Raw genomic sequence first — 20,107 nt, forward strand, 5'->3', positions numbered from 1 at the left:
CGGGCTGTGCGGTGCTGGGCGAGTTCCTCCCGCCAGCCCTCCCACGCCCCCTCCTCTGACCACAGGCTAGTGGGTAATTAGGTGACGTAATGTATCTGAAAGTACTCTGTCAGCTGTGGAGTGTCAGTCGTTAAGGACATGCAGAGGGATGAGCGGAGTGTCTGTGCTGCAAAGACCTGGTTCTGGCGGCTGCCCCTTCCTAGTTGGGGGCCTCGGCCTCTCCAAGCTTCGGTCCGCTCTCATTTACAATGGGAGTTACGGTGATAAACGTGAAGGACCCAGTGCACAGTGGGTGCTCAGTAGATGTCTTTTAAAAGAGAGTGTTATCAGGTGCATATCCTGGATGTGACATTTTTAACTGGGTATTGCCAAATGGATCTCCCCATCGACTTAGACCCTAACAGGTGTATCTTAGTGTATTTTCCCAAGTATTTTTGGGGAACTGTTTTTTGTTTTTGTTTTTCTCATTAAAATATTTTATATATTCAAATACCTGGTTCAGATATGGCTCTGTATCTGCATAAAGGTTGAGTTTCATTCTGTGGTAGTTCCATTAAGTGCATTTTCATATTTTTAATGAGGGAGTCAGTTGATGGAGTCCCATACTAATTTTCTGGTGAATGAGGATCTTCTTAGTTTCCTCTTCTGTGTGCAGAGCTCCACATTTGTCAGAAGCATGCTGTCCGGATGAGTGTTTCTTCTTTATATCTTTGTTGGACTTCCATGCAGCTCGATTTTCTGGAACTCCTGGTTGTCTCTAGTTTTGAGGTCATTGTGAACTGTTTTTTATTTGTGTGCCGATAGTAACACCTGACTTAGAAAATCCTCTGAAATATTTGCTTTTGATTTACAAAGAGTGGACTATTTCCCTTTTTTATTGACGTACAATTGGCATATAATGTTACATTAGTTTCATGCGTCCAGCACTTGTGTGCATTGGGAAGGGATCCCATCTGTCTGTGTCCGAAGCTAGTGCAATATTATGGGCTGTAGTCCCCGTCCTGTGCATTACGTCCCTACAACTTATTTATTTTATAATTGGAGGCTTGTGCCTCTTGGTCCTTTTACCCATTTCGCCCCCTCCCCACCTCCCCTCCCCACGGGGAACCGCCAGACTGGTCTGTGTCTCTGTGAGTAAGAATAGAACATTCCTGAGACGGGAATTAATCAATCCTCGTTGATGGAGAGGAGAGGCTGGTGAAGAGTGGCGCCGCGCTCTCCAGAGCAGGTCTGCCGGGTAGAAGCATAACGTGACCACCCATGTGGGCCACATGCGAAATTCAAGTATTTAACAGCTCTGTTAAGGAAAGTAAAAAGAACAGATAAAAGTAATTTTAATAGTGTATTTATTTAAACTACTATATCCAAAATATGATAATTTCTACATGTAATCAATGTAATTTTTTTTTTTTAGATTTTTATTTATTTTTAGAGAGAGGGGAAGGGAGGGAGAAAGAGAGGGAGAGAAACATCAGTGTGGGAGAGACACGCTGATTAGTTGCCTCTTGCACACCCTCAACTGGGGACCTGGCCTGCAACCCAGGCGGGCACCCTGACTGGGAATTGAACCGGTGACCTTTCGGTTCACAGGCCGGTGCTTAATCTGCAGAACCACACCAGCCAGGGCAATGTAAAATTATTAATAAGCTCTATTTGACAGCTTTCTTGTATTAAGTCTTTGAAATCTGGTACGACTTTTACATTCCTGTCACTTCCGTCTTTGGACTGGCCACGGTTCAGGGGCTCAGGCGCAGTGGCAGTGCAGCTCCGCGTCCCCGGGAACTGAGACCTCTCTTGCACTGTTGCATTTAGCAAATGGACTTCAAAGCGCCGGGCCAAATAGAACTTCCAGATGCGTGCAGTGTTCCCTGCTCTGTATTCAACTTGCACTGATGTTGGAAGTCTCCACGTACTTCATGGGTTGCTCCCGGCTCCTCTGTTCCTCACAGGTGGAGATGCCACCTCCTTTGGCCCCCTCCCGTGTGGGCTCAGCAACCCCTGAGCAGGGGAGCCCACTGGGACAGGGCTTCAGTAGCGGTCACTGGGCTCAGGGCAGTCCCTAAGCTCTTTGCGGTGGGACAGTCTTTTTTGGAGGTCAGGAGCACCTTAGAAAAGTTAATGTGCGACATGCTTGAACCACACGGTTGCAGACAGTTTCAGGGACTGTGTGGATCCCTGAAACTCATCTGCGCACCTCAGATGTAGGTTGGGAGGGGGTGGGGCCGCACAAACCTGCCTGGATGTGCAAAGGATGGCTGGGAGAGAACATACTCGAAAGTACTGTTACCGGGGAGACCTGAGTCGGGGGGCTCCCCCCTCCATTCTTGTCTCGGCTCGAAAGAGATGAATTCAGGCGAGAGACAGCATGTCCAGTGGAAATGAGAGCGAGTGTATTTTGAAACACATGGGAGCACAAAGCTGCAAGTGGGTCCCCAGCTAGTCTGAGTGCCCCATTGGGTTTTGGGGGGTTTTATGCTTGTAGCCAGCTTCTAGGTTCCCCCTCCTCCTCTCCTCCCCAGACCTTGGGATTAACACAGTTTCTGAGGCTTCCTTTCCCAGATAGTGGGAGCCATACGTAGGGAATTTCAGGGGCTCCCCTCCTCCTGCACTGTCATGGTTTTTCTTGGGCTTTTTGGAACACCCAGCAGCCTTACAGGACCCAGCTCAGGGCTGCTGAGTTAGTGGGTGAGACACGTATGTCTCCCTCCCCTCCCAGCCTCGCTTTGCTCTCTGTCCTGCCTAACAGGGCCAGCAGTGGCCTCTGGAGGGAGCGGAGAAAGGAGGGAGAGATTGCACTCTGTCGTTTTAAATTTTAATTTTTCATCAGATGCAGCATTTCCTGAGCATAGAGATTTTGCTTAAACACACACACACCACCACCACCACCACCACCACCACCACCACCACCACCACCCCCCACCCCCCATTGACACCAGCCCTTTGCTCCGGAGTCCCATGCTAAAACTGTCCAGAGAGCTTCAGCCAAAGGCTGTAGGAAAAGAAACCTGGTTGTGCACCCAGCCTGCCAGGCCCTCGGTACGAGCAGGATAAAACTCGGTGGCCCCTCCAAGATCCCTCCGTGGGGACAGACACAGAGGTAGGCCGTTGTCATTACAGTGTGACCCCAGCAAGCCTGGGGTGCATGGGGACACCTAACACATGGGCCCCGCTGGGTGAGGCATGAAAGCTTCCTGGACAGACGGAGCCTAAACGGAGTCGTCTCCCGTCACAGGAGGGAAGCAAAGCGGGTGGCCTTCCTTCCAGCCTCAGTGGACAGCGAGGGGCAGTACGGGCCACGCTGGTGACAAGCTCCTGGGCATGGTAGCCTGCCCGCAGGGGACCGGTCTTCTTCACAGAGTTTTCCGTGGGTACGTGACATTGTCACATTTGCATATTACCGTGATTACACGTGGAAGTAGCAGTGTGGAAGGTGGTTTGACGGAGCTGTCACTAGAGGCAGGGAAGCCGGTTGGGAAGCGGTGGAAGGAGCCCAGGGAGAGCTGCTAAGGTTTGATCTGGGTTATCAGTTCTTGGATGGAGACAGTGAGGAATTAGAAAGAAATTTCCAGATTGCCTGCCAAATAAGTTGCGGTGGCATTAATTAAAACAGAAACTACTGGAGGAAAAGCCAGGAATGGAAACAGTAAGCGAGTGAGTAACAGATCCCAGCCTGTGTCGAGTGCTGCTTGGGGTGAGGGGGTTCACGGACTCAAAGCAGCCTGTGACTCTGAGCACGGAAGGCCGGGGCGTGGGGGGAGAAGCCATCTTGTCAGCCCCGAGGCAGGGGCCAGCAGGGGGAGGCTTGGAGATTAGCCATCGTCTCTCTTCTCTGTGTTTACGGACACGGCGGCCCGCAGCCTCCCGGAGGCCCAACCGGAGAACGGGACTGTCTGCCGCACAATACGTGTCTCCTAAGCTTAGGTTTTATGGATTCTTCACATTTGCAGGGTAAGTTTTCATTGACAGTCACTCTCCCAAATGCCAGGCTAGCAGAGGCTGTTTTAAAACACAAACAGCCCTTCCTGCTTGCACATGCTTTCTAGTATATGCATGGCTTCCGGGCCCGCTGTCCCCACATGCGTCCCAGGGCAGAATCGGGACCAGGCACCTCAAGAACCTCTGGTGAAGTGGGCCTGGGTGGAGAGGTGAGAGATTCGCCTGGAGTCGTGCAGCTACCAAGGACAGAGCTGGGACTCGTCTAGGTCCCCAGGTTTCAAGGTCAGGCCATTTCACAGTAATGCATTGGGCTCCTCCCACTCAACCTCCCTCCGTCCATGAGTCCTCCGTTTGCGTGTCAGCAATTGATTCCTGCCTGCTGGGGCTGCAGAGATGGCTAAAGCACAGCCCCTGCCCAGCTTCTGGGGTTGGAGGTGGAGCAGCCCCTGGAACAGATCACGCAGGGTTGTCCCTTTCAGCTGCGTGCCGTGCAATTGTTACACGTGGGCCGCCAGGGGACCCCGAGGAGGGAAGAGGGGAGTGGGCCTGGCCAGGCAGGGCTTCCCGGGGGACACAGTGCTGTGGTCAGTGCAGGGGGTGTAGCAGGCGGTGCCTGCCCCTCCGTATCCCCCCTTGATCAGGGATGCAAGTCCTGGCAGTAAACGCAGTGGAAAAGGAGACTCAGGGAGAGTGGGAATGGCGGTTGAACCGCTTTGTGAAGAGCTGGAGTTTAGGAACTCCTCGGGGCGCTGGCGAATGGAGAAGCTGGATCTCGTCACTCCCTAACAGGTGCCGTCAAGGCCAGCGACTTGGAAAAGCTTCCCGGAAGGGTGAGTTGCGTGGACACCCAGAGGAGGCAGAGCTCGGCGGGTCACCGGCCTGTGGTTGTGGGGAAAGATTTTAGTGGCGTGTGTCAGAACAAACGCTTTGTTCCTGGGTTCTAGGCCAGGATGATAGGGGGTTTGGTTTGGTTTGGTTTGGTTTTTTACATCAGGAGCTCTGCTATTAGCTGGAGCCGGGCTGATGAAACTGAGGTGGAGTTCGTGGGACTTGAAGGGGGTCCCCCATGCCCGGCAACGACTGTCAGATGGTGGCAGGTGCACAGAGGACGCATAGCCGGGGCTGCCCGCCAGGAAGAGCCGCTACCTGTGGACCAGGGAGCAGGGCGGTGCAGGCATAGCTCTGATTGGGCCCTGGGACGGGGATGTGCTAGAAACTCTGCTAACGGCCCTGCTTCCCAGCAAGTCCTTGCGTGCAGCAGTCTGCAGCCTCTGCTCGACACACGCGTGAGTTGCAGCTCCTTAGTTGGGACCACTGCTGGAAGTCCCCGTGCAGGAGGGAGCCGGCACAGCCTCGGTGGCCCTGAGCGCTGTTAACAAAGCTGAGGGGTGAGGGCCAACCCCCACACCTCACTGACAGGCCTCTTCGACAAGTGAGATGTTCCACTTGTCCACACTCTTTCCCGTTCCTTTTCCAATGTAGTCCTCAGCAGCAGAGTAGAGACGAGGAAACCGAGACTCCGCCCAGGTGCTGGGAACACTCAAGTGGCCTGCCAGCCCGGCCCCTGCAGGGACAGGTGGGCACGCGAAGGCCTGACGGGGAAGTCGGCTGCCTGAGGTCCAAGGGCAGGTGGGCTTTGTCTCCGGACGCCCAGCTCAGTGCCCATTCCTCTGCACCCTGCCACGTCCATGTGACAGGCGTCTGTGCGTGATTCCCACCAGAAGTCTTAGCTCAGCGGAGCACATCAGTCACCAGCGACATGCTTGAAACAGCGGTCGGAAAACTTGGACGGAGATTTTTTGTTTTTAAGGACTCAGGTTTGGATTTATTTTTGTAAACCAATTCATTAACAAAGTAATTATATTTCCTGTCAACCTAGACAGAGGAACTAAGCCGTACCAGCTGCCTGCCTAGTAAGAGTTTTTGTTGGCCGCTCCGGAAGGGGGTATCATTGGCTTCGGGAAAAGAGAATTTTAAGCAGAATGGACTGTTTTTAGAGCAGGCGTTCTCCACCTCAGCATAGTTGACGTTTGTGGTGGGAGCACCCCTGGTCTTACCCACGTGGCACACACCCCCCCCTACATTGGGAGCTACTGCTTTCTAATACAAGAGGGAAATAGTAAAATTGGCGCCCACTTTGTGGACTGTTTTGAGTATGAAATGAAATAAGGAGAGTGAGGTATTTTCTAGAATCCAGTACATCCCTCCTGCCTGAACGCTCTGTTTACGGCCCGTTTTCACAGTCACCGTCTCTCCTGCGACGCTGGGTGGGCCCCCTCCTGTGCTCACGGCGCCCTGTGCTTTCCCGTCCTTGGACTTGCCCCACTGTGTTAGATCCGATTGTCTTCTCGAGGGCAGGTCTGTATTTTCTCAGCTTCACGTCCGTGGTGTTCCGCGTGGTGCGGGTCTTGTTAAATGAGTAGGTCCTCGCGTCGGCGCGGTGTGTTTCACTTGGCAAAGCACTTTCCCACCGCCATCCCCTCTGGCCCTCACCAGAACTCTGCCAGCAGGAAGGACTGGCCCTTATTTCTGCCCTCTGTAGGCGCGCACATGAGAAAGGACGAGGTGGACTGAGACCTCCATCCTGGCTTCCTTCTCTAGCGCCCGCCCCCTCCCCCCAGTGGGGTTGGGGGGACCAGCAATACACGGAAGTGTGAATGTTTTTCTGCTTTGAGCTGAAAATGTGCCGCTCTGAGCATATTGATAAGACTAAGGCAGTGATGTCTGTTCTGCCTGCGTGCCTGTGTTTGTGGGTAATCGGTGGAATGAGTTATGGAACGAATCAATGAATTCCTGGCATGCTGAGGCCGGGGCGGGCGCTGATGATCCTAACGAGTCTCGACAGCTCTCTCCTCCAGCCACATCCTGAATCTCATGAAAGCCAGTGTGACTTCCAGCCTGATTAGAGCACTTGGTCACCCCAGGACAGCTCAGAGCAGAAGTAAAATCTTCAGAAGAAACTGGTCTGATTCGATGGGATTTTTTCCCCATATTGTCATTGAAAAGAGTTTGAATTTCACGTTGTAGGGTTCCTTTCTCCTTCAAGGCCTCCGAGATGGAGCCTGCAAGACTGAAAACCCAGCGTGCGGAGACCCGGGGGACGGTGTGTGGAAGAAAGAGGCGCTGGGTTGTCTGTTCCTCTGCAGATGAAGGCCCTAGAGCGGAGGCCTGGCCAAGCATTGCGGGCTTGGCTTCCAAATTCAGTTTTGCGAGCACTATTTTGAGACCTTGGGAGGATCTCTTTCTTTCACATGACCTCAGTCTCTTCGTGAGGCCATTAAACCCAAAGACAGAAACCAGTCATTTGTTCAAAACAGTCAGAGGTGTGGGGCCATCTTTGACGACTGTGCAGAGTCATAGCCACAGCAAATCATTAGAGCCAGCCTCCTGCAAAGGCCGGTGTCCGGGGACCTCTGTCACACTCAATCTCCCTGGGGCTCCCCCTCTGAAAGCCGGAAGCATTCGTGGACCCAGCACCTGGTCCGGAGCCTGGTTGTCGCCCCTGGGCATAATCATCCCCCAGGACCTCACATAAAGGAAGGGCCCTTTCTCTCCAGCGAGCTCCATCTCCCAGGCTCAGGACTGGTGTTCACAGTCTCCTTCGCCTCCCAGGCTGCACGGCCCGTCTTTCTCAGCCTCCTCACAGGCATGACTGTTTGCCTCGTCGTCTGGGCCACCCTCACAGGATGATTCCACGTGGCCCGTGCCTCTTGAATTGTGCTACCAGGAGCTGATCGCCGCGTTCCATGTGCGGTCCAGCCTGGAGAGAGAGTGGGCTACATACCCCCCTGCCTGCCTCCCAAAACAAGTGAAACAGGCCACCAGTCACTGTCCCTTATTCAAGTTCTGGGTTCTGATGCTGAGACTCATCTATGACCCCAACAAGCCTGCCTCGTGACCTTCCAAGGTGACTCAGGGAGATGTTGGCCACTTGGGTCAAAAATCCAGAAACAGGTCCAGACAGATGTGTCGCTTGATGTTTGACCAGGGTGCAGAGGCATTTCAGTGGAGAAAGCACGGTCTTTTCAACAGACGGAGTTGGAACAATATGCAAAGCATGCCCCCAAATGAACTTTGACCTAGTCCCCACTCATTGTCACCTCAAAGGGAACTCTAGGTCTAAACATAAAAGACAAAACAATAAAACTTCTGGAAGAAAACTTGGGGCAATCTTCACCACCTGGGGTTGGGCAGAAGGTTTACAGGTGTGACCGCAAAAGCACCATCCCTTGTTAAAGGAATAAAGAAATAACGATCTATTGGACTTCCTCAAATTAAACTAATTTTGACTTCATCAAAATGGAAACTGTTACCCTGTGAAAGACGCTGCTAGGAGAATGAAGAGACAAGAGACAGACTTCAAGAAAACATTTGCAAGTCACAAAGGACTTGCCTTGAGAACGTATAAGGAACTGACAACACTTAACAGGAAACAGTCCGGGTTTTAAAAACGGGCAAAATGAACAGACACGTCACCAGAGAGGATACGCAGATGGCACGCAGCCCGTGCAAAGACGCGCAGCCTCATCGGTGACGAGAGAACTGCAGATTAGGGTACGAGGAGCGATTACCACGCACCTGCGGCTGGAGAAAGGCGATGCCGAGTGCCGGTGGGGTACGGAGTGGCGGTTCTCGGGAACAGAAATGCACGGCCACTCTGGAAACAGGCGGTCAGTTTCTTACATCGTTAAATACGTAACCAGCGGTCTCAATCCTGGATATTTACCCTCTAGAAATGAAGACTTACGTGCACGTAAAACCTGTCCGTGTGTGCATGCCTGTTTATTATAGAGTGGCTCTATTTATTATGCCCAGAAACAACGTCAGTGTTCTTCAGCTTAATGGATAAACAAGGCGTGGTGCATCCTTACAAAGGAGTACTGCTCTACAAAAAGGGGAAAAGGACCAAATTATGTAATAAGCACAGTACCTTGGCGGGATCTCAGAGGCGTTATGCTGAGTGAAGCAAGCCATCTTAAAAAGTCACATCCTGTATAATGTCGTTAATGTGACATTCTACAGAAGAAAAGTATTGAGCACGGTCAGTGGTGGCTGGGAGTGAGTGGCGGGGGAGAGTTTGACCTCTGAGGGGGTTGGGGTGACGCACTTGAGCTTCTGATCATACAGATTCTGGTCATACAGATTCATCCAAGCATTCCATTCGTAGAAATGAAATCAAATCAAGCCAGACCAAACCGGAAGTTCTGAGAAACAGGCAATCCCTGCCTCTTGACCAGTGGTTTTTAACCCATTTAATAGGCCGTTACTGTTACATTAGCACAGCCGTATTTGAACTGGGGCACGTTTATTCCTGGGGGTACCTCGAGGCTTCCTGCAGCTACGCAGGCAAGGCTGGTTTGAAGGGAATCGGGTTCCCGAGTTCCTGCTTCTGTGCACACGCCGCCCTAGCACTGATCTGTCTGAACTGCGCCTGCAGTGTGCTGGTGCCCCTCCCCACGTCACCTGTCGTGATTCCTCTTTTCTGGCAGTGGAGAAAGTCACAGCGCCTGCCCTTTTCAAGTCCTGTGAAGGTTCATTGCCTCAAGCAATACTAACCTCAGAGAGTAGTACCTCCCACACACAGAAGTTAGCGTATCTGGACTTTTTATTCAAAGTTACAGGTACACTTTCTTTTAAAATGGTCTCTGATTATTCTTGCTTATTCAAACGTGATTAAACCTCAGACAATAAGGAACTACTTGATTTTTGCTCCCCCCCCCCCATTTTTTAACCATTTACAGGAGTCATTTTAATCATTCTGCAGAGTGCAGTGCAGCAGCGCTCGGCGTGCGGGGGTCAGATAAAGGGGGTGGCTGTGGGCACGGGCGTGAGGGGGGCTGGTTTGTGATGAAAGGTGGGCTTACTGGCCAGTCTGCTGCCTACAAGAGCTGGTTGGCTCTGAAAGGCGCCGTCTCTTCCCAGCTAGGAAGCCCCCCCACCAAAGGTGTCAAGGCATCAAAAACCACACAAAATAAAATTAATGGGGGGCAAGCATAGGAAAGGACAGCTTAGCAAATACGGAGTTTCCTTTTGGAGTGATGAGGCTGCTTTGGAACTAGATGGCAGTGGTGGTTGCACAACATTGTGAATGTGCCAAATCCTGCTGAATTGCCAGGGTAGCCCCGGGAAGCCTCGATGGACCCCCAGGAGCAAATGTGTCCCCGTTCGAATACAGCTGGGCTACTATAATAGTAATGACTTATTCAATGGGTTAAAAGCACTTCTGGGACACCGGCTGGGTGTACTGCAGTGTACCTCAACTCCAGCACCATCTGTCTGGAGACAGCATCAGGTGCCACGGATCCAGGGCTCAGCCTCGCAAGACTGGCCACTCCCCGACCCGACCCTGCCCTTCAGGTGCCAGTTACAGTCCAGGTCATCGTGACCCTTCCCTGGGTTTGATTAATTCGCTAGAGTGGCTCCCAGAATCTAGGAGACCAGTTCAGTTACTAGGTAGATTTATTGCAGATGGTATTGAAGGACACCAATGAAGGGTCAGATGAAAAGATAGAGGAGGCGAGGTCTGGAAGGGTCCCAAGCACAGGAGTTTCTGTCCTTGCGTTTGGGGGGTGCCCCCTTCCCAGCACGGAGACGCATGCGGGTTCACCAGCTGGGATGCTTCATTAAGAGGCATGAGTGAGTCAATCATGGGCCCCTGGTGGTCGAGCTGAATCTCCAGCCCTTCTCCTCTCCTGCGGCGTTGGAGGTCAAGGGTGGGGCTGAAAGCTCCAACTCTTTAGGGACCTGGGCCCATCCTTAGAAGCTTTCCAGAAGTCACCTTATTAGCATAAATCCAGAGGTGGTTGAAGAGGGCCTGTTAGGAATAACAAAGACGCCTGTTTCACTTCTATCGTCGGCAGCCGTCCGTCTCGAGAGACGATGGTGTAGCTTCTTAAGAGTCTATCTGCACCGCCGAGAATGGCTGTGCAGTCCGACTCGGGAGTGACACGGTATCTGTCTCCTCCCGTGTTGAATCGACATCTTGCGATGACGCTGGAGTGTCCTCTCCAGTGAAGCTGAAGCTACAGAGCCTGGGCAGGGTGATATGGAGGGTCTGCTGTTGCCCATGCAGCAGACCCCCCCTCTCTTCGCAGCTGAAGGGTCCAAGGGAAAGACGGAGTCAATACAGCTTGGCTTCAGGTGCGCCGCAGGAGTTGCCGGTGTTGACTACAACGTCAAACCGCCTTAGGGACTCCGGCTCCGGATTTTCTGTCGGGGTTTACTCCCTTAGCCTTTCCCCTGAAGAGGTATGCCGCAAGGCAGCGGAGGTTTTTTGGAGTCAGAGTTTTCCTTCTCTGTTCACTTCTATCACTCTGAAGGAATTTCGGGACGGGAGGGCAAAAGGCCAGATGTAAGTGGTGCTCCCGTTGCTCTTATGCTTTGGGAAGTCCAAGGTTTTGGGAGCCGTGACCCAGGAACAGAGACAAAGACCACATACGTATTTTTAAATTATATATTACAGGTTGCTTCATTGAAGGCTTTTCAGTCTGTCCTTTATAGAGCTCGCACTTCTCAGAGACGTTATCGTTTTCCCCTGTGACTCCATCCTTACCTCCTTGGAACATTCGGTTGCCGTGGCTAGTGTGAGTGCTCAGGAGCTTGCTTGGGGTGGAAGTTTCTCGGGGCAGAGCCCCCTGGTACTGCAGACTGGGCTCGACCATCTATTTCCCCGAATGCTGAGGTTTGAAACCCAAGGCCGTATGCGTCCCCTCCCTGTGCCACTCGTAAGTAACCTGTGCACTTCTCGAGCCCCCGCCTTTTAAGCAGAATAGTTTGGCCTTCTGAACACTCACAGCGTACCAAGAATTGTGCTGGCACAACTGGTTATAAAGATGAGTGGAACATGGTAGCCTCTCCGAAGGGCAATGATCTGTGACATCTAACTTGATAATGTAAAGCCCTGGCTGCGTGGCTCAGTGGATTGAGCATTGGCCTGCGAGCCAAGTGTCGCTGGTTCGATTCCCAGTCAGGGCACATGACTAGGTTGCACGTCAGGTCCCTAGTTAGGGACACGAGTGAGAGGCAACCACACAGTGATGTTTCTCTCCCTCTCTTTCTCCTTTCCCCTATCTCTAAAAAATTAAATTAAAAAATAAATAAATTGATAATGTAAAGTACAGAAGTAATACAGCAGTGGGACTAATATTCTCTATCTTGGGGGTTCGGGAAACACTTCATTGGAGAGGTGATATATGTATTGGGTCTTGAAGGGCAACCCCAAGTTTGACTGCGGTGGGTCATGCAGCTTTTTGCTAATAGGTTTTCATAATGTGTCAGTGATGGTAACTAATTCTGTGTATTCTCCACCCCCTTTTTCTGCACTCCCAAGACACAAGGACATTCTTGTGAAAAGTGTGTGTGTATGTGTTCTCCTCATGACCCTTTTATGCTCAAACACCCCACCAGGAAAGGAGAGAAGAGAGCTCAGTCTGTTTTCAGCAAAGGAAGCTAAGATGCGCAAAAGTAAGATGACTTTCCCAAGTCACACGTCTTTTTAAGTAGCTTTCCTAAGTAGAGTGTCTTTTGGTTTAACTCCCTGACTTATTTTCTACCATTTTGCTTTTCATTGGGATCTAGACACATGGAAAACACCTCTTTCATAATCATTAAAATATACTTAAAAAAAAAAAAGGAAACCCTTCTTTCAATTCAAGTCAATATAGTTGTCATTTATTGAGCATTTACTATGTTCGAGATACAGAGCCAAATGCCTTAGCATTTGATTTCCTCTGTGAGATTTGGTGCCCTTCCCTTTCATGTATTCATTCGCTCGTATATTCATTCATGCAATCAACATGCATACCAGCTATGCCCGAAACAGTGTGCTGGGTGCTGAGCTCCATGGATAGTAACACATTATAAGGTGCTTAAACAGGACATTTCTTAACTATCTCACTGAATTGCTCTTTAAGTGCCAATAGCTCCTCTCCTGTTTTTGCAACAACATTTTCTATTTCCCCGGCCCGGCTGGTTTAGGAGTTGGTGCTGACGGTACCTGCAGTCCTTGGTTTTTACTACAGCCAGTCCTTATACTGAACAGATGAGAGTCCAGGGTTGGGAGTGGGCAAGTGACTGTCCAAGGACCTCATAAAGCATGTCAGTGAGAAAGCATGGGCTAGACTCCATACCTCATAGCACCTTGGCCAGAAATCTTTCCACATTTCTTGCTTTTTCTCATAATCTACTCAAGTGCCGTATGAAAACTAGTGGTAGAGTTAAAAGAATGCCCCCCAGAAGTTCACTCTTACCTGTTAGCTACTTAGGAAACCAAGAAAAGGCAGTAGTAGCAGGTGCGGCAGACCGAGGAAGTGAGGGGTGGAAGTGAAAGGCATTCTCGCAGTGAAGATGGTCGCCCTCAGGGCAGCAGCTTCGAGGGATCCTCAGAAAACGAGAAAGCATGCTGTTTGGCACCTTAGTAATCATACTCACTGCTTCTGGCCGTGACAGAGTAATGGTAGTGGGCTTGCTCTCGTGCCAGAAACAACTGTGTAAGGGAACAAAATGTGCAGAGCACCTCAGTATACGAAGGGTACTGAAACTCATGAAACATTAAATTCTTGCCGTTTCAGGCATCGAATAGGCAGCACAGGACGCTGACCTTGAGTGAAGAAACACATGGTAAGCCCCACAGTGGCTCTGGCTTCCCGCCTGGGGTCTCTTCTGGCCTTGGCACAGAATGGAGGAGCTCAGGTTGAAAGCTCATCTTAACAAGCTCAGGAGGCAGATCCTGGAACTTCAGGCTACTCGAGTAACTGGACAATCGCAGAGCAAGGACGTAGAGAGGAGGGGTTCCATGGTAAGGGCAAGGGTAGCGGAGTGTGCGTAGTAGGTATTCCCGTTGGGTTGTTAGCTGAGGGTTGGTTGTACGTGTGTACAGTGGGACCGTCCGTGAGGCCTAGCGCGGAGTGCCCGCTGCAGGGCTGATGGGCGAGTGCTGCCGCTGAAGGCCACGCAGTGCTAGGAGGTGTCGGACATCCCCGCTGATCCGAGTAAGAGCCCCACTGAGCACCTCAGGCACCCAGAAGAGCCATGCCTTGGCAGTAGGGACTGTGTCCGTGAGTAAGGGTGAAGTTCAAAATGGAAATAGAGCTTAGGAATTAGTCTAACTCCACAACATCAGAAGGATTTGCCATTAATTTACCTGCCTGCCATGACAAACTCAGTACCTTTAAAGGAAAACAGTATAACTGATACTCACCTCCGTGTATAATAACAGTCTCTAACATACAATCATAGATTAGTGGACAATAAGGAGTCAGAAGATGCGACCTATGCTTAAGTGAAAAAAGCAATTAGTAGACTCTGAGGTGACTTGGAAGTTGGAATTAGCTGGCAAGTACTTCAAAGTTGCTATTATAAATATGTCCAAAGACTTGAGCAATGGTGGATAAAATAAGCAAATAAATGGAGAATCGCAACAGAGAAATTGAAGTTATTTAAAAATTTACCAAATGGAAATTTGAGTATTATAAATGAAATTTTAAAGCTCACTGGATGAGATTAAAAGTGGATCGAAGACTCTGTTAGAAAGGGTTAGTGAATCATCTAATCTGAAAACCACGGAAATAATACTGGGAGAAAAACAGTATCTTGGTGCCTTATGGGTAATTCCAAGAGGTCTGCATATGTGTAATTGGAGTTCCAGAGGGCGAGGACAGAGCAGCAGAAGGATTCTTGTACTAAACATTTCCCAAAGTTGGTGAAAAACCTTAACTGACATATTCAAAAATCTCAGCAAGCCCCTCTCAGGACAACTATAAAGAAAACTATACTCAGACCATCAGAGTCACACTACTAGAAGCCAGAGAAAAAGAAAAAAATACTAAGCTACCAGGAGAAAAATGATATGTTATATACAGATGAAATACGAATGATGGCTGACTTCTCATCAGAAACCATGGGCGCCGGAAGACAGTGGGACATTTTTTAAATGCTGAAAGAAAAAAAATCTCAGAATTCTTGATTCAGAAAACAGATACTTCAATAATGTGGGTAAAGATATTTTTCAGAATTCAAAAAACAAAATCTAAGAGAATGTATTGCCAGCCTACCTGCTGTGTAAGAAATGCTGATGGAAATTCCTCAGGCAGGGGATAAACGACACCAGGAAACAGGTGTTTAGAGAAGGTGAAAAGGATAAGCATGTTGGTAAATATAAAAGAATTTTTAAAATCAAATATATATGCATATATACATATGATCGTTTAAAATAGAAATATATGGCATTGTATTGTGAATATGTAACACACATGACTGCTATACTGTAAATGGTGGGAGTGGATTCATGCAATTGTAAAGTTTTCTTACGTTTTACATGAAGTGGTCAATATTAAAGATAGGCATGCTATACGAAGTTAAGAATGCATGTTGTAATAATACCTAAAAAGACCTCTAAAAATAATATAAAGATGTATGGCTAAAAAGCCAATAGCAAGATTAAAATAGAATTCTAAAAGGTAATTTGTTCACTCAGAAGAATGTAAGAAGAGGAAGAGGAAAACCAAAAACAGATGAGACAGAAAACAAATAGCAAAATGGTAGACCTATAGCTAACGATACCAATAAATGTAGATGGGTTAAATACTCCAATTAAAAGATAGAGGTTCTCAGATTGGAAGAAAATGCAAGACTGCCTACAAGAGACACTTTAGATACAAAGATATAGATGGGTTGAGGACAAAAGATGTGTAGCAGGCAGAGGAGTGCTGCCTCCCCACCCTAATCCCCAGACCCTGTGAATTTGTCAGTTTACATGGCAGAAGGGACTTCGCAGATGTGATTAAAGTTATGGTCCTTGAGATGGGGCAGTCTAGACCCTTGGGCCCAGTCTGATCACATGAGTTCTTCAAAGTGGAGAATCTAAAACAGAAAAGAAAATAGTGACTCTGTGAGCTGATGGACATGTTAACTAACTTGATTGTGGTGATGATTTCACAATGTATACATGTATCAAAACCTTAAGGCATACACCTTAAATATACAGTTTTTTGACAACTATACCTCAATAAAGGCTTTAAAAAACCAAAAAATAATTGGAGTGTGACCATAAGTAGAGACAAGAGTGGAGATCCTTCTCTGGCTGTGGCCTGAAGTAGATGTTAGGATGGAAGAGAAGTCCTAGAGCTGCTATACCTCTAGCCTTGAAGACGGAGGGGGCCCTGAGCCAAGGGATGCAGGTGTCTTCTGGACACTGGAAAGGGCAAGCAAATGATTCTCTAGAGCCTCCAGAAGGAAACGTAGCGCTTCCAAAACCTGAGGTCTATTGGTGTCTTTACAAGCTCTAAGTTTGTGGTAATTTGTTACAGCAGTAATAGAACACCAGTACAAGATGGAAAAAGATATACCAGACAAATAGCATAAAAAAGCTCACATGGCTACGTTAATGTCAGATAGTCAACTTAAAGACAGAGCGCTGCCAGTGATAAAGGGGCATTTTCATACTGGTGGAAGGGTCAGTTCATCAGGAAGATATAAGTCATAAAAATATTTGTACCTAACAAGAACTTCAAACGGCATGAAGTTAAAATTGACAGAATTAAAGAAATCAACAAATCCACAATCACAGTTGTTGATGTTCTTAAACCTTTTTCTCAGTGGTGGATAGAACAGTTAGACAAACAAATAACAACAACCAATAAGGACGTAGATGACCTGAATGGCACTTGCTTGACCTAATTGATGTTTCTAGGACACCGCACCTAAGACAGGTCTTCCTAAGTGTGAAAGGACTGCACTCATACCAGGAAGAGTCCAAGAAGAAATTATTCTAAGTATGTTCTTTGACCACAGTAGAATTCAATTAACAGTAAATAACAGTAACAAATGAAGGAGAACACCGAATGTGTAGGAATTAAACAAAATCTAAATAAGCTATGGATAAAAGAAGAAATCACAAGGAAAAATAGAAAATACTTTGAACTAAAAGAAAATGAAACCCGTAGCATCAAAATCTGTGGTTTGCACCTTCTGCAGCCCTGAAAAGGAAATGTGCCTCTTTGAAAGCCTTGTAAGATACATTGTCAACATTCCAAGTGCTTTCGGGTCCCCAGTCAGGACTGGTCTTTCCTTTGTCCTGGACTCCCTGCGCCTGTGTTTTATTCTGTCAGTAACAATGTTTCAGCGCAGCTGTTTGCCTACAGGCCCGTCCCTTCCTCAGTGGCAGCCCTCGGAGGACAGCTGCTGCGTTCTTTTCAGGGTTTTGTCTCTTGTTTCTAGCACAGTTTGAGGGGAGGACTGGGAACAACGGGTCTGATCTTCAGGAGGACCCTGTGACGCTCCAGGGTCACTCAGTGAACCTGTGAAGAGCCAGGCTCCCAGTCTCCCTCCGCCGCGTCCCTTTCAGGCCGCGAGCTGCTGGCTCCAACGTCATCACGTAGTCTTCTCTGGAAGACGAGTGACGGCGCTGCTGGGACCTTGGAGCTTGGGGAGGCCATTACCCCGACCCCCCACCTGCCATAATGGGTGGGAAAGTGCCGGCCTGGGCCTGTCACGTGGCCCCAGCTGAGACAGGCGGTAAAGGGAGCAGAGAGGCAGCACCACAGCCTGGTCCCACCCGGTCCCACGGCCTCGGCCCGTCCTCACAGGAAGTGCCTGGAGGCCTGAGGTTGCAGCCTTGGGCGCTCAGCCGCCCACACTGGTGGGGGCCTCTTGTTTCTCCATTTTCTACCTCGTTTCAGTTTCCAGCTGGGGTTTGTTTCCCCTTTGCCTCTGGTTCAGCTTCCTTTTCCTGTTTGGTTTTAAGTAGAGTCTGCAAACCAAGCTGCTGCCTTCTGAGGGTCTGTGGTCCTCAGATCAGCGTAGCCTGGCGGGACTGCTGGACTCACCTCTGCAGGTTCCCTGTGCTGAAGCCTCCAGCCATGGCCATGGTGTGAGTACTGGGACCACAAGGGGGATGGAGGGGTGTCCAGAGGACACCTGGAATCGTGATGGTGTAGAGCTGGAAGGGGCCACAGGAATCATCCCGGATCAAGGACTGGCGCAGAGGACAGAGAACTCACTCAGGGTCACGCAGCAGGGTCCTGGCAGCCTGCTCACCCTGCACCTGCTGGTCGGTCCATACGTGGGCCTGCGTCTCTTGATGCCTGTGACCTTGAATGGCTTCTGTGTGGAAAGCACTCAGGAGTCAAACGTTGGTCTCGGATGGGCGAGGGGGATCTGGGCTGTCTATGGGGGCTGCGGCTGGGCCCAGGTGCTGAGCGCGGGTCCTGGCGCTTCTCTCCAGAGCAGCCCGCAGGTGTTTAGGTGGCTTTATCTGATGGCTGAGCAGGTAGGGAGGACCTGAGGCTCCTTTTGCAATGCAGACTTTATGGACTGACCTCAGCTTGAGAGATGGGCTGCCGCTGCTCAGCACGCGTGGAAGTAGCAGCTGGTCAGCGTTCGCCTGCACGCCTAGCTGTGCGCGGTCTTTCCGAGGGTGAGGTGACATTTGCCCTGACTGTCCCCTTCCCTGTGACTCCGGGAAAGGGGTCGGCGATAGGACAGAGTTCTGCCTTCTGGGATTTGAGGCATTTATTTGATTAACTCATTACCTCTTTGTATCTCAGCATAAACTTATAATTTCTTACCTTAAAAAGTTCTTCCCAGTGTCTAAAAAGTGCTGTTTTTTCCCATCTTCTTACTTGGCTCTTTTAACCCCGTTGGGTAGGTGAGGACGGTGTCACGGCCCCAGTTGTGTGGGTGAGGATGCCCAGCCTGTCCCTGTACTTGCTCAAGGTCGCACAGCTGGTTGGGGAAGGACTGGGACTGGAACCAGCCACAGCCTTGCCCAGGGTTTTCCCCCGGACTCTGCAGGGCCCTCTGAAAGCACTGTGCAGTGAATTATTAAAACCGACAGAAAGTGGGGCTTGCCCGATGCGCCCGGTCAGCCGAAGCGGGGGCCTGGCGGGGGTGGAGCTCTCAGCCGGGCTGTGGGACCATCGCGCGGGGCAGGGACACTTGCCGGCCAGTCCCCTGTCATCTCGGAGGCTCGCCTTTAGCCGTAGAGAATGTGTGGATGCCCCTGTGGAGGCGGAAGACCTCCCGTCTCAAAGCGTGGTCCCCTCCAGAGGGGGCAGGGACCCAGTCACCCCCGGTTGTAAGTGTGAGCTGCTGACTGCGGAGCACCAGGTCAGAGTCAGTGGGGAGGACCCAGCGCGGCTTTTTTAAAGGTCTTTACATTGTATTGCGGAAATCTGAGAGGTTTCCATCTTGAAAGGACCTCGGAGACCACCTGCAGTAGCTTATCTAGGTTAGGCAACTTACCCTCCACGGTCACCAGACTGACCCTTAGCTCTTTAAGGTACCCCCAGTATTTCTGTGAGGGGAAGAAGGCGCGTTGTCTCAGTGATGATAACTCCCTGGCTAGGGCACAGGCCGGGAGACAGCGGCCCGGTCAGTGGCTTAGGGGCCCCACCGCACCGAAGCCCCGGCTGCCTGTGCCCCTCCGCCATGCAGGGCTGCCGTTCTCATGACGGGCACCACAGCACGGGGACCCCGGACAGCTGCTAGAAAGGCTTGATACTTCCGTTCTTCCCCCTGCGGACAGAATGGCGTATAGTATCCGGATCCTGAGTCACGGGGGTGCCTCTGCGCACGAAAACATGTCTTCCCAGACTCAGCTCAGGCCCCCACCAATCAGGAACCGCTTCCTGGGCACTGTGGACAGGGCGCTGGGGTCCCTTGAGCGCACGACACTGCCCAGCACGTGCTCGCAGATGTTACTGCGTCAGCTCTCCCTGCAGGTGGCAAGTATTACCCTTACTGTTCGTGTTTCGTAGAGGAAGGAACCAAGGCGAGGGTCACTGACGGGCAGCAGCCTCGGGCGCGCCTCCCGGCTGCAGGGCTTTGCTCCCGGCCCTCGCGCGCTGAGTGAGAGCCACCTCTGCCCCGCCGTCGAGTGGGGAGGACGGGGCTCTCAGAAATGGGGGCCACAAGTCGTGGGAGCCCCACAGCACAGACAGTAGTAAGTGTGGCCAGGCAGAGCGACAAGACTTGAGAAGCCGGGCTGTCAGGAAAGACTTCAAGGAGAAGGTGGCATCTCAGGGATGATTTTTAAAAGGAACCAAGCGAGCATACCAGTCAGTGTCACCCAGGGGCTGCTGTAGGTGGCACAATATGCAGAGGTGAGCTAGACAGGCAGTGTTGTCCTGCAGTTGTCCTGGGGACACGTAGGGAGGGGGCCAGTCCGGCAGCC

General features: G+C 50.5%; 1 protein-coding gene across 2 annotated transcripts in view; it reads left to right on the top strand.

Annotated features, from left to right (window-relative positions):
* EVL (Enah/Vasp-like) overlaps positions 1-20,107 on the top strand; it is a 116,422-nt gene that overhangs the window by 41,437 nt on the left and 54,878 nt on the right. The window contains exon 1 of one of the 2 annotated variants that reach the window (XM_090271389.1): positions 17,681-17,803. The exons of the other annotated variant lie outside the window; for it this stretch is intronic. Within the exon in view, the coding sequence (XP_090127515.1) occupies positions 17,793-17,803 (11 nt within the window). The 5' untranslated portion in view covers positions 17,681-17,792. Of the gene's footprint in view, positions 1-17,680; positions 17,804-20,107 lie in introns of those variants that run through there. 2 annotated transcript variants of the gene reach the window in all.

The sequence above is a fragment of the Furipterus horrens genome, unplaced genomic scaffold (assembly GCF_987537825.1).
Source record: "Furipterus horrens unplaced genomic scaffold, mFurHor1.1.pri manual_scaffold_3, whole genome shotgun sequence".
NCBI lineage: Eukaryota > Metazoa > Chordata > Mammalia > Chiroptera > Furipteridae > Furipterus > Furipterus horrens.